Genomic DNA, 13483 nt, shown 5'->3' with positions numbered 1-13483 from the left:
CTTGCCTTTTACAAAAGGCCATGGTGGCAAGGAACTTTAGTCTTTCTCCTCAGAAAATCTGAATTCAGATTTCAGTATGATGAGAGGTGAAATGAAGCTGGTGAAAGTTTCTGCAGAACTGCATGCCCTTTGTGGGGAAGGCACGAAGAGCGGCAAAGGGACAGGTTGGGGCTGATGGATGGTCCAAGAACTGTGGGCAAGGAGAGCGTTCATCGCACCTGCTCGACACCGTGCGTTGCTTTGGCCAGTGCTTCATTTCTATAACTTCATCATGAAATTGAAAAAGTAAATAACTAAATGAAAAAACTGGTAATGTTTAGATACAGTGGACAGATATTCTCACAATGACTCATTAATATAACAAAATTTTAGTGAAAGTTTTGCGTGAAAGATTTTTATTTGTTCAAAATTGGAATGACAAAACTTAGGATTTTATTTTGTTTGAGCTTTTAGCTACATAGAATAATATGGAATATATTATGCATCTATATTGTGTGTCACATTGTTTGATATTATTGAAAATGAGGAAGGTTGTACATTTAGATGTGGTTATTTATATTTGGCGTGTCTGAAGAAGGGCAAGGAAGCTGGTGAAGGGTCTGGAGCACAAGTCCTATGAGGAGCGGCTGTTTAGCCTGGAGAAGAGGAGGCTGAGGGGAGACCTTATCACCCTCTACAGCTGCCTGACAGGAGGATGTAGCAAGGTGGGGGTCAGTCTCTTCTCCCTAGTAGCAAGCAATAGGACAAGAGGAAATGGCCTCAAGTTGCGTCAGGGGAGGTTTAGATTGGACATGAGGAAAAATGTCTTCACTGAAAGGGTTGTCAAGCCTTGGGACAGGCTGCCCAGGGAAGTCATGGAGTCCCCATCCCTGGAGGTATTCAGAAGACGGGTAGACGAGGTGCTTAGGGACGCGGTTTAGTGGTGGAATGGCAGGGTTAAGTTAACGGTTGGATTTGATGATCTTAAGGGTCTTTTCCAACCTAAACAGTTCTATGATTCTGTGAATGTATGATTTTGATGTCTTCAGATCAAAATATTTGGGGAAATTTTTCAGAGAATATTTCTGAATTTCTTTGTCTTATACTGATTCAGAATGAAAACATTTTTTGGAACCGTCAATATTTGCTATGCAGCTCCAGTTCTGTTTTCCTGATCACTTCTGCCCTAAGTCAAGATCACAGAGACAATGTAAAGGGAAATAAAAATATACTCTTCTTTGGCAGAGACAGCAACAGTATTTCAGGCTAGAGAAAACACAAATACAACTAGAGAAGATACAAAACGTATCTTCTTAACTTTCTCTGAGGTGGCTGGGGAGACAAGCCATCACATCTGCCTGGTAGGTTTTTAGACACCAGCAAAATTTACAACAGCCTGACAGGTTGCATAATGCTCCATCCTAGGACAGTATGTGAACATGGGCGCATTCCCAGGCCATTGCAAAAGCAAACTAAAGTGTGTTAGCTAACACCTTTTACTTTGTATTTGTGACAAGCTAAAAGGACACGTACAGGCAGTTATTCCAGCTCAGTTGATACACAGTAAGTCACATTATCTGATCCATGTAGCTGAGCCCTAAAGCTTACACGATGTTAATTTCTGCCTTCATCCGTGTCCCATATCAAACCACAAGGAATACTGATGAGAGCAGGATTTGTTCTGCTGTCTTTAAAAATAAAGGGAAAAGGGGAAAGGAAATGATACAGCTACAATAAATATGTGCGAACATAATTTCCTGAGCCTTTTCAATTTATCTTAGCATGAGAAATAATAACTGAGAAATAAGTATTTCGGGGGTACATTGTCAGAACTGAGGTTTTGGACTGGTAGGTGGGAGAGGAAAACCATTAACAAGCAGCAAGGTTTGTTCATTTTTTATTATTCATCGGTTTGAAGGCTGAACTCTGTGGCTTGGTGGGAAATGCATGGGGCTAAAATAATGAAAGCAGATTGATGCTCCATGGTAAGGAAGTTCAGTATCTGCTTCTTGCAAATGGAATTCTGATATTTCTTTTGAAGTTAGCAGTACTATCCTGAGAAGGATCTGTGGACTGCTGAGTTGTAAAATGCACTGTTAGAATATGAGCAGGATCACTGTCTTCCTACCAGCTGTGCCAATCCATTCCAGCCCAGCTGCACCTGCATTTTTTATTGGGCTTTCTTCTCATCCTTTAGTAGCCATGGTAGTTTCTGATTTTGATTTATTCTACCTCAGCTCTAAGGGAGTGGTTACAAAGAACAGGCAGTCTTCCACACGGAATCAGCAAATGTTGGTTTAAATTGTGCCCTTCAGCCTGTTTTTTTGGCTAAGACTTGTTTTAGGCAGTTAAGATCCCTTCCATATTTCCTCACAATATATGGCTTGTGGCACCTCATGTGCTGTCTAGTCTCTTCCATGTGTCTCACAGGTTGAGAGATGCTACAGTTTATTTGCACGAACAAATCACCAGTTGCTTAGGATGCATCTGCCTCTAACTTGTCATTTCCTTCATTCTCTAGTGCATTGCACTCTGTTAATATTACCAGTTCTCAGTAGCACCAGTGGGGTGATAAATGTGTGGTGGTCTTTTATATGATCCTTTCTGCTCTCCCTCAGATTTTCCACCTTCTTAAAAATGAGTTGTGGAGTATAATGTGAAAAATTATTTATATATATATATATATATAAAAATATATATAATGGAAAAGGAGAGACATCATCAGAAAATGAGGTCTGGTGAGGACTGGCATGCTGTGATTAGGATGGAGTAAGATGATCCTGAACAGTGGTGTGGAATGGACTTGGAAATCTCTCAAGGTTATTTCTAGAATTATTTACGTTCATTCCTTGAATGCTTTTGTAGTGTTTCAATCTATTTGTTATATGCATTGGCCACTCACTGCTGCTCACACTCTTTGAAACAGCATTCAAGACGCGTGTGGGGTTACTGTTGTTCCACTGGATTAGACATACCACAGGAGAGTATCGCAGCCACCTGACCTATCCTAATGTCTTCCTAGCTGATTACAAAATTGAATCCATCACTCCTGTCTTTGTGTCTTACTTCTCACCCCAATCTTGTCTTGGGCCATACTTAAATTTTAGGAATACAGCTGTGGTCCTGCATAAGCAACATATAATGATCATTTAATGCTTTCAGTGCACTGCTGTGACCATACACCCAGTTTTATGAGCGTAGCAGGGATTTGAAAATGCGCCTTCAGAGCATGATGCTTAATTGCTTTCTCAAAAGGTTGCAGAGTAATTTCCAATCCCAGTCTTAGTGCCCTTACTGAGCGGGTCCCTCGGTCAAAATACCATTCCCCTTCCTTTCTTTGACTAGATCCAAATGCAGTTTTCCCCTTCCCTCTATCCTCTGTCACCAGAGCATCATTTCAATCACTTCTCTTATTTACATTTTATACAGCACATTTCGGGATAGATAATTAAGTCCTTATCTGTACAAACATTCACTTTTCAGTTGATTTTTAAGCAGTGCAAACCTTCTAGACACATTTGATTTAAAACACGTTTTACTCTAGCTGAAGCCAGCTGCTAATCAATGTAAGCTAAACCAAAATAAGCCCATCTAAAACTGAAATCATAATTTCTATGCAGCATTCCACACAGGCTTATCTAAATGACTTTTAAATTACTCTCTTAAATTAAAACAGTGCAACTTTCTTCTGTAGGTAAACTCTTAGAATCCAATATTTTCCCGAGCAAAAGGGATTTCCTTTGTGACTGAGAATAAAATCCCTGAAACTAGTCGGGGGGGAGCATGGGAAGAGAATCATTTGTTATACTGAGCCTTGTTCTTCAATTATATTATCTCCATCAGAGTATGAACAGATCTTCATATTAGATGATCATTTCACCAACACTTACTTCTCACTAGGAGGATTCTCCATCATTCTGTTCCAAAATCAAGCAGCATTCAGATTTGTCTGGGTGATGTATTTTTGTCAGCATGACAAAGGTTCCCACAGTGTTTAATTACTCAGGCTAGCTGGGGGAGAAGGGAAGAAATGAGCCGTGCTGAGTTTGCTGTGCCAGCCTTGCTGGCTGTTGCATAAGCGGGCGCCTTCCGAATGTGTAAAGGGAAGGCAGCACCCCAACTTCTGTCTTCTCTTTCCACTGGCTGTCCCTCTCCAGATTTTGCCTTTGTTTTCCATTGACTGACTGCCTTTCGTCTCATGATCTTTTTGCAATTTGCTCATTTCCAGGGCAGCAGGTTCTTGGCTTGGTGGAGAATCAGAGTGACTGGTATTTGGGCAACCTTTGGAAGAATCATCGGCCCTGGCCAGCGCTTGGGAGGGGCTACAACACAGGTAGGCCCTGAGGGTTTTCTTTGAACTAACGTTTGCATTGAGCGTGCAGTCTCCTGGTATAGAGAGTATGAGATGTGGTAGCTTGCACCTCCTTTCCTAACCTACTGCAAAATTTGTCATTTAAAGCAGTAAAAATGATGCAGTGTGATGCATTTTGGAGTTCCTGGTCCTGTGCTTCTCTGAGGAGAATATGTTCCTTCTCTAAAAGGTCTTAAGAGAGATTGTATGGCAACCTTTGGGGACGGACAGAGCTTTTCAGCAGTCTGATGCATCTTCAGCACAACTCCTACAAGATTTCTGTCCACGGTGAAGCATATATAGGCCCAGCAAGAGGGAAAAATAGGCATCAAGGCTCATTTTCTTTAGAGAGGTAAATGGTATCACAAAATCTCAGCCCAATAAAGATAAAACTCCTGCAGGACAGCAACAGGGTCATAATTGTCCTAATAACATGCAAACTACTGGCCATGAATTTCTACTGCCATGAGAAAGGAATAAAGGCACTAGATCAGAGAATTTATTAGGTTACAAGGGACAGGTCTTCCCACTGATTTGTGTTTGGTGTGTGAGGAAACATACCAGGTGCATAAAGAACACACACGTACTTCTAAATCATTTCAATGCTAAGCTTTACATGCTGATGCAGTGAGTTAGGTTCCCTCTCTATTTGTAATAAAAGGACAGAACAGATGGTGAAGCCTCCATTTAGAAAAGATGAGTCCATTTAAATATCCCCGCACTATCAGGAGATTATTCACCATAATAGTGGTTTTGCTTCGCATAAATATACTGGATTGAATTAAAGAGACTAACTAGAAAACAGCTCGCACAAGTTGTGGTTGAGTCATCTGTATTTCTATATTCCTTTGTATATTTGGGGGAATCACGCCAGTTTTTGTGAATTTGTATTTCAGCCTCTGCAAAGCATCTCTGTTCTGTGAAAATGTTCAAAAGAATAGCCCAACAGAACTCAGATAGATATAGATAGAAGATTTTGGCATCAGAGGTTTGTTTCCTGGTTCTCCACTTGCCAGAGCAGAATTGCATATATAAAGGCTTGGACTGCCTGGCTGTCTCCCCCAACCCCCCAAAAACATGAGACAGAGCTCGTGGATTTGTGCTGAAACACGAAAGCTTGTGTTATACACAACTAAACTTGATGTCAATTCTGTTTGGTGTTACACCACAAAGCAGTATCTTTTGTTCTGCTGAGAGATGACCACCTTTTATAGTGACTTACTTTCTGTTGCATTTTTGCATTTCCCTTTCTGCCGTTTTAATGCTGGCAGAGGGAAATGTGGCACAACCACATAACATTGGAATAACCAGGAATGCATGGTGGGTAGTATCTAAAATGCAATTATGTAAATAAAAATGCTGCAAAGCTTTAGTTTATATTGTCTTAACTTACTGTTTCAAATGTTCTATAGGGATACCAAATGTCAGTATATCACAAAATTCTTCCACTGAAAGCAAAAATAATTGAATGCCTGCAGTCCTTCACATACACTGCATTTGTTAATTCTTGGTATGTGTTAATACATACCTACCAGGCCATGCATAACCCTGCCCGTGATTTTAGTCTGCTCACAATTTCTATCTTCAGACAACTCACCTGTAGTTATAAAAAATTTCTGCTTTTTTAGAAAGAAAACCAGAAGGTAGATAATGAATGGAAGATTGGCAAGTGATCATAAGAAGTGGAATGATGTTTTTTCAAGTACATGGAACAAGAGGTCACCTGAGTGAAACAGTGCAACCTCTGAGAAGTAGCAGACGAAGTTATTGACAAAATCAGCATCATTTACTATAATTTTCTTAATTGAATTCATTGTTTGCCTCAGTAATCTAGCAGAGATTGGAGGTATAAATCTCTCAAGGAAGATGAAATACCAAGTGAAACTGGAGCTTGTTTGATGTGTTCAGTAAATTAAAATAATTGACACTGAATGCAACAAGGAGGATTCAGAAAACTAAAGGGGTGGGGGGCAGGGAAGAGGCAATAACTCTAAGCAAAACACTTGTGAAAGACAGCGGGCCAGGAAGGGGAAGACTCAGGAATTCAGGTGCTTAGAGTTGTACTTGGGAACAGTAAAAGGGCCCCCAAAACCCTGAAACCTTAATGAGCTAAATAAAGCTGGATCGGGGGAAGCTCTCAGACAGACTTTGGTCGTGCTCTTGAGAGAGTGTTTACTACAGCCCTAGGATACAATCCTAAGAAAAGAGATTTTTATGTGAGCCTCTTCAGCCAGACCCAACCCTGGCAGATTTGATGCAGAAGCACCCCTCAAAGTCAAAACTCTTCAACTGCTTCCTCACAATTTCTGAAGGAAATAATTTATCTTTCACTCCCCTTTCTATGTCTGAGCCGCTCCGGACAACATATAGGTTGGGAGGGTCCCAGAAGGCAGCTGTTACATTAAAGCCAAAGGTGTGTTTGTTCCTTCTCTTTAAACCCAGTAAGCATGTGCATTCTCCTATTCCTGTGTGCCCAGGCCAAATCTCCTGACAGCCAATACAGATTTTCAGGGAAAGATTTTATTTGGTTGTTTTTCATCCTTCCTCATTTGCACAGGCAGATAATCCAAGTCATACTTTAGTCCATGATAATATAATCTTAGGAAAACCAGACCAAACTCAAAAGTCAGTTCAGTGACAATTTAACGTGTGTTTAAAATGTTCTTAGTTAGAACTGTTCTTTATTTGAGATAACATTCCCTTCCTCAAGCTGTTTTAAACATAGTTCCTTCTGTACTACCAGGGTACCAGGGTTTTCTTCTGTACCTCGTTGGCCGAAACTCAGCAGGCTGCTTAATCAAATACTTTTTTTATATATCTTCCACTCCATTTTGCTTGTCTACACTGAGATTAACTCTTACAGACTCCTCATACATTAATTAAAGCACATCTCTGTATATTCTATATTGTCTTTCACTGACTAAGCTGTGCTTTTGAAAGTATTACCTGAGTCGCGCTGTGATTATTCTCTTTACAGATGTTGAACTGACAGCTCCAGAATTGCACTGTATGGTTTGATGTTCATTTCTGGAGTAACAGTCATCTTAGTCCTCAGAAAAATATCTTGTCAAAAAGTTCTAAACAGAAAAGCTTTTAGTAGTTTGTCTGCCTTATACATTCCGTCATGGTGGAGAATAGCTTTTAAAAGCAGTTTCTGGTGACTGATCATGATTTCAGGCCACTTCCTCAGCTGGAGTGAATCACCCTGGGCCTTCCCTGGCTTTAGTGCAGCAGGGCCAACTTCCATCAGCTGAGAATGGACTCCATGCCTTTCAAATGGAGCTTTAGGATGGATCTGTGCCTGTAATTCGGGTGCCAGGGGGGCATCTGTAAAAACTTTGGCCCAGGGGATTTCAGACTTCTGGACTACAGAAGCCAGACCTGAGGATTTGAGGCTCATCTGAAATACACTGCCTCAGTGCAACTACGAGATACTGTAAGGAGGTGTCTCAACAGCTTGAGCTGAGGATTCATACTCCCACGCTGAGAGATATCACATTACCGCATTTGTGGATTGAGAACAGAAGGGAATGGCTCGCACCTAACGATTACCAGGCTACGTGTGCGCCATGCGTTATTACTCCCGTGTTTGTAACGACTGGAAGAAAGCTAGAATGAATCTCTCTATTGTTCCCCTGATGGAAAGGACCTATGGAAGATGAATTGGAAGTGGGAAGCATATGTTATGTCATTCTTGCTTAATATTTAACAATGGTGAATAGTAAAGACAAACGTAGGGCAGACTGTTTATATGAAATTAGACTGGATCACATCTTGTGCTTCTGATACTGTGCATCTTCAGTGCAGAAAGCAAATGACTGGTAAGGCAGTGCAAAACGGGTTGGTGGTGGTCATGGAACTCGTGTGGTCCTGCTCCAGAAGCACGATAACACCTTTCATCCAAGGTCCATGGGCTTCTGCTCACGACATTATGATAATGGATCTGATGTTAAGAAGTGCTGAGCACTTTTAATTTGGTCAGACATTTCTGTTTTTCAGAAATCCTTGCAATTAATGCTTTAAATAGTTACTGTTGCCTGATTCTGGATGGATCTGTTACCAAAATGCCTTTTTTCCCCTCTGGAAGAGTCAGAATTCCATGACAGTCATCTGAATATAACACTAATTTATGAACCATATTCCATACATTATGACTAAAACTAGTGCTTTTCTCCATGGTGTAGAGAAAGGAATTTAGTGGTTGCTTGAGAGAGGAGATTTTTCTGAATTGTCTCAGTGAATGAAGAAGTCAGAAAACTCATGGTTTGTAGGACCTTTAAATACCTACCATTGGGGCCTGGCTCAATTTGGCCATGCCCTCTTTAAAAGCCATTGCAATTTTCCTGCTTCCCATTACATAAAACATTAGTCATGTTTGGTACAGGAAATGGTATCATTAGGTTTGGTTGTAAGTACAGGAGTCTTTGCAAACAGAATAAAAATGCATTTTAATGATAAAGAAAAAATGAAGTCCAACACCAGTGTCAAGGCCAAAAGTAGCACTTTCTTCACCCACTCAGATTCACACTGTACCAGGTTTTTTTTAGATTAGTCCTTCTTTAAGACACTGTGAGCTCATTCAGCAAATATTGTTACTGGTGCAAAGCATACTGATACACATGTGCTTTATAATGCACAAAGATGCATTTGAAGTACAGGTATCGTGCGCATTGTACAGCGAGTAGTTTAGGAAGGGCCAACACATTGTTGCTTTTAGGCTCAACAGGGAACATCAGTCTGTTTGTTTTCAATGGTGGGAAGCTAAAATGATAATTCTGCTTTTGATGATCCCATCCCTATCTTTGTTGGCTGTAATCTGTAGCTTGCACTTAAAAATAAGCTATCTTAAAGCTGACTACCCTCAAAGAACAGCTTCCCTTCCAGTCTTTCTCATGCAGTTTCTAAAGCATGTGTGTACTGAGAATTTGTTTACAGCATGCTTGACATTTCTGAAATGAGAGTCAATATGTATTTGATTTTGAAAATGGTGCCTCTAATTTGAGAGGTCTATCCATGTAGTAATGGCATTGCTGTGGCTGAATTAGTCTACTGTTCACTGCATTCTCTGAGATACATCCTCTGCTCCTTAGCGATTGAATCTTATCAGACCCCGCAATAACTGTCCTTTTTTTAAAACAACACCTGACTTTCTTTGAAACACTGCAAACTTTCATCTCCTAAGAAACCTATGATAAAAAAACAATGGCATTCAGGCAGTCTATACCAGATTCTGGTTTCCATTGTATTGGAGTAAATAAAAAGTGGGGGGTTTAGTTGATTAAATTATCCTAGTTTGGGGGGTTTTACTGGCCTGACCTGAGTTCATAATGTAAAGTTTTCCATGTAATGTACGTAAATAGGACATATATATGTAGTATTCCAAGCTAACAATTTAAAGAATCGTTCTGAAATGTGGTATTTTTAGCTTGATCAAGATAGTTCTTTATGTGGACATACGTAGCTTGATGAGTAATTATGTTGTCCAGCACTCTGAAATGCCCTCTCTTTATTGTAGAGGGGCCATCATTAGCAGGTTAAATTTAGATGAAAGACTTGCACATAAAAGCTTAGTAGAGGCATCCAGGTGCCTAAACTGAGAACAAAACCTGCTATTATATGACAGAAGAACCCTGGAAAAATTCATAGTAAGAGTAAAACCAGTACTTTTTCTTCTGAAGTGCAAGTTCACTTTCCTGTTTCTCATTGTGCTCATAAAAGTGATTGTGTAAAGACAGTTCCTTTTTGTAGATACAGAAACAGAGGTTTAAGCCATAGTCCCAAAGCAAAGGAAGAGGCATCACAGTTGGACTCTTATCTTTGGACTCTAACAGGTAGCCTGGTACCTGTCACAGAAAGTAGCAGAGTAACGAAGATGTCTTTCTGCACCCTTGTGTCAAAGCTGTCACCTCTAAGAGAGTGCCAACAAAAAAAAAGTTGAATTTGGTCATAGATCATTCTGTTAGGTGCTATTGGCTACAGAAATCACTATGCTTCAATCATTTTAGTGTTAAGGTAAGCTAGGTTCAGGACAAACCTTTCCCCTATAAAAAAACATCAAGAGACTTTTGAGAAAGAAGAATCTGCAAAATTGAGTGGACACTGAGATCTCAGAAGCAGCAGTTCAATTCTTTCCTTTCCCCATTGTCTTTCTTCTGTCTCTGTGTTCAGCTGCATCCTGACTTGAATTGTTCCTGCTCTAGCTCCTCAAACCTCCCTCCTCCACTGGTCTTTGTTGAACTGATCTCAGGGGAGGACAGGAGCACTGCAATACCCTCTATATACAGATAGTTTCTACACAGTTGTTCTCCAGGCCTTAGCAGGGATGGTGACAAGAGAAGCTTTCCCAAATAGGATAATAGAATTATAGGCAATTTAGGTCAAAAAGAATCTCTAGAGGTCTTCTGGTTCTCCCACTGAAAGCCAGTTCAGGTTGCTCAGGCCCTTTTCCAACTGAGTTTTTAGTATCTCTGAGGATACCTCTCAAGGCAGCCTGTTCCTATATTTGGCTACTGTCTTGGTGAGAAAAGTAAAAAATAAAAGTAAAAATTCCTAATACGTAATTAGAATTTCCTTTGCTGCAATTTGTGTCGTTTACCTCTCATTCTGCCTCTGTGCAACTCTTAGAAGAGCTTGGCTCCGTTAAGTAGTTGTAGACAGCAAAAAGAGATCCCCTTAGCCTTCTCTTCTGCAGGCTGAACAAGCCCAGGTGTCTCAGCTTCTCCTCATGCATGTTCTCCAGGCCTCTGACCATTTTGGTTGTTCTCTGCTGGACTTACTCCAGCATGTCAGTGTCTTTATTTGACTGAGGAATCTAAAACAGTACTTCAGATGTGGTCTTAGAGTAAAGACTGGTAATCACTTCCCTTGACCTAAGGGGCTAATGTAGCCCAGGACGTGGTTGGCCTTCTTTGCCACAAGGTTGCCCTGCTGGCTTTTTGTCCACCAAACCTCCTAGGACTTTTCCTGAAAAGCTTCTTTCTATCCGCTTGTCTTCCAGCCTGTACTGTCCGTTCAGGAACAGTCCCACACAGGACTTTTCGTTGAACTTCATGAGCTTTCTCTTAGCTCAGTTGTCCAGCCTGTCAAGGTCCCTCTGAATAGCAGCCCTATCCCCAGGGTATTGGCCACAGCCCTCAATTTGGTGTCATGTGTGACGTTGCTGAGGATGCATTCTATCTTCTCTTCAGCTCATTAATCAGGATGTTAAACAGTGTCAGCCCCAGTGTCAACTCTTGTGGAACACCACTTGTAACTGGCCACTATCTGAATGCTTTATTACTGAACACAACCCTTGAAGCTTGGAATTCCAACTTACTTTCCAGGCACCTTATAGTCCACCTATCCAAACTAAACCTCAGTTTGGCTATGAGCATGCTAAACAGTTCCACACACATTTTCACCTCATGCAAACACATCCCTGTATTTCTGTTGTGAACCTAATCCTGTCCCTCTGTTACTAGAAGAGAAATGGTCGTGGAGGAAGGATTGACCTGCAGCTGACCTTTGGGTGAAATTGTTGCCTTAAAGTACATTGTGTTTCCTTTTTTAAAAAATGCTATGATTAATTTTTAGGCCTGTTCATTCTGTGTTTCTGCTTTCCTTCCCCTAATCCATTACTTAGAATGCTCTATTCCTCCTGAATCTCATCCAGTCAATAAACTGCCCATTAAGAGGGGAAAAAAAAAAGTTGTCTGGTTGCTTCTGAATGCAAAACCCCAAACCTCTTTGTCATCCAACTGTAAAGAAATACCTGAGAGGCTGTTTAGCCCATGAGCCACATTTCCTCCACTGTTGCTAGGGCATTGACTGAGCATCAGACCAAGAAAAGCTGTGACTGGTTCTTACTCATTGCGCCCATCCCTACAATTAGCTTTGCGGACCACTGTTAATATTAGAAGCCAGCCAAAATAATTATCACCTGTGCAGGGTGCATTTTTCCTCTTCACATAGTCCAAAGTGGAAACCTTGTAAAATTGTTGACATTTCAATGCCTATTAAATATGATGCTGTTGAGAGGATCAAAATAAAACCAAAAAAACCCACCACATAATTTAAAGCAATGTTCCCTGTTACCTTTCACATTTTGCTGCTTTCTGAGGAGGAAAAAAACACAGCTAAGCATCACAGATAAGGTCCAAATCTGATACAAATGCCCAACTCTTAAGTTAAACAGACCTAAGCTGATTTACAGGAGCTGAGGATCAAGAAAGAATTTTTTTTTTCTTTTAAAGGTAGGTGATTCTTTGGTGGAGAGTCCAAGATAGATTAGTTTTGGAAGACATACTTGCTTTCATCAGGGCAAATAGTCAGCAAATTCCAGCAAACCTCCTCAGTTTTTATCCATGGAAACAAGCTTTGTGTGATTCCTTTTTCCAAACCTGCCTGCACAGGGAGGTTCAATGACTGGACCTCCCACACAGTAACCCTGGACAGTCTGTACTATTCTGTGGTTCCTGTTCAGGACAGCTCACCCAAGTCCAGTTACCCTGGCTTGATGTAGAGTTGTGACACTCACTTGCACTAATGTGTTTTGAGGCACTGAGGTGTAAAACTGTACACTCAGAAAGAATGAAGAGATGCGTGAGAATCAGGCCAGGGTGGATAATCGGAGGAACATAAGCTCCAGGTTTAATATGGTTGTCAAAATACTTTGTGTGGTCATTGGACGTATAAACAGGGACATTTCAAGTATGAGTGCAGGAGATAGATACATTTTTTTTCTGTTGGGTGTAGGCTCTTTACACCTGACATGCTGGATGTCTACACAGTCAGATAACTTGGCTCCCTAGTTCATTCTTCACTCTTGGCTCCCTGATCATCCGCAGGGCACAGAAATTAATTGGTACCCTGTCTCTCACAGGGAGCAACCTGTCTTTTGTCAAGAAAAAAAAAAATAGAGTGTAATTTGTTCATAGTTTGCTCCAGGTAATGTTTCTGGAAGGTAGTGTGGATAGGACTACACTCTGTTTGGCACCTCTTTCCAGTCCTTCAACACTGCATCAGGCGACTTCACACTCTGTAATATTCCCACTTGCCCTGATGACATTCTCCAGTGCACACAACATGAATGTTCAGTTCTGTGCTAAAAACTCCAATCTCGAAAGCTGTAACATGGCTCTCATAATGTGGGACTCTAAGAAATGCAAACAAAAT

General features: G+C 40.8%; 1 protein-coding gene across 1 annotated transcript in view; it reads left to right on the top strand.

The window, feature by feature from the left end:
• The window catches only part of LARGE1 (LARGE xylosyl- and glucuronyltransferase 1), a 287919-nt gene that overhangs the window by 222452 nt on the left and 51984 nt on the right, over positions 1-13483 (top strand). The window contains exon 7 of the mRNA XM_035903233.1: positions 4208-4312. Within this exon, the coding sequence (XP_035759126.1) occupies positions 4208-4312 (105 nt within the window). The remainder of the gene's footprint in view (positions 1-4207; positions 4313-13483) is intronic.

This window comes from Egretta garzetta, unplaced genomic scaffold, assembly GCF_000687185.1.
Source record: "Egretta garzetta isolate BGI_Z169 unplaced genomic scaffold, ASM68718v1 scaffold51, whole genome shotgun sequence".
Lineage (NCBI taxonomy): Eukaryota > Metazoa > Chordata > Aves > Pelecaniformes > Ardeidae > Egretta > Egretta garzetta.
The sequence above is the reverse complement of the archived record's forward strand: the minus strand, read 5'-3'. Positions and strand labels throughout refer to the sequence as shown.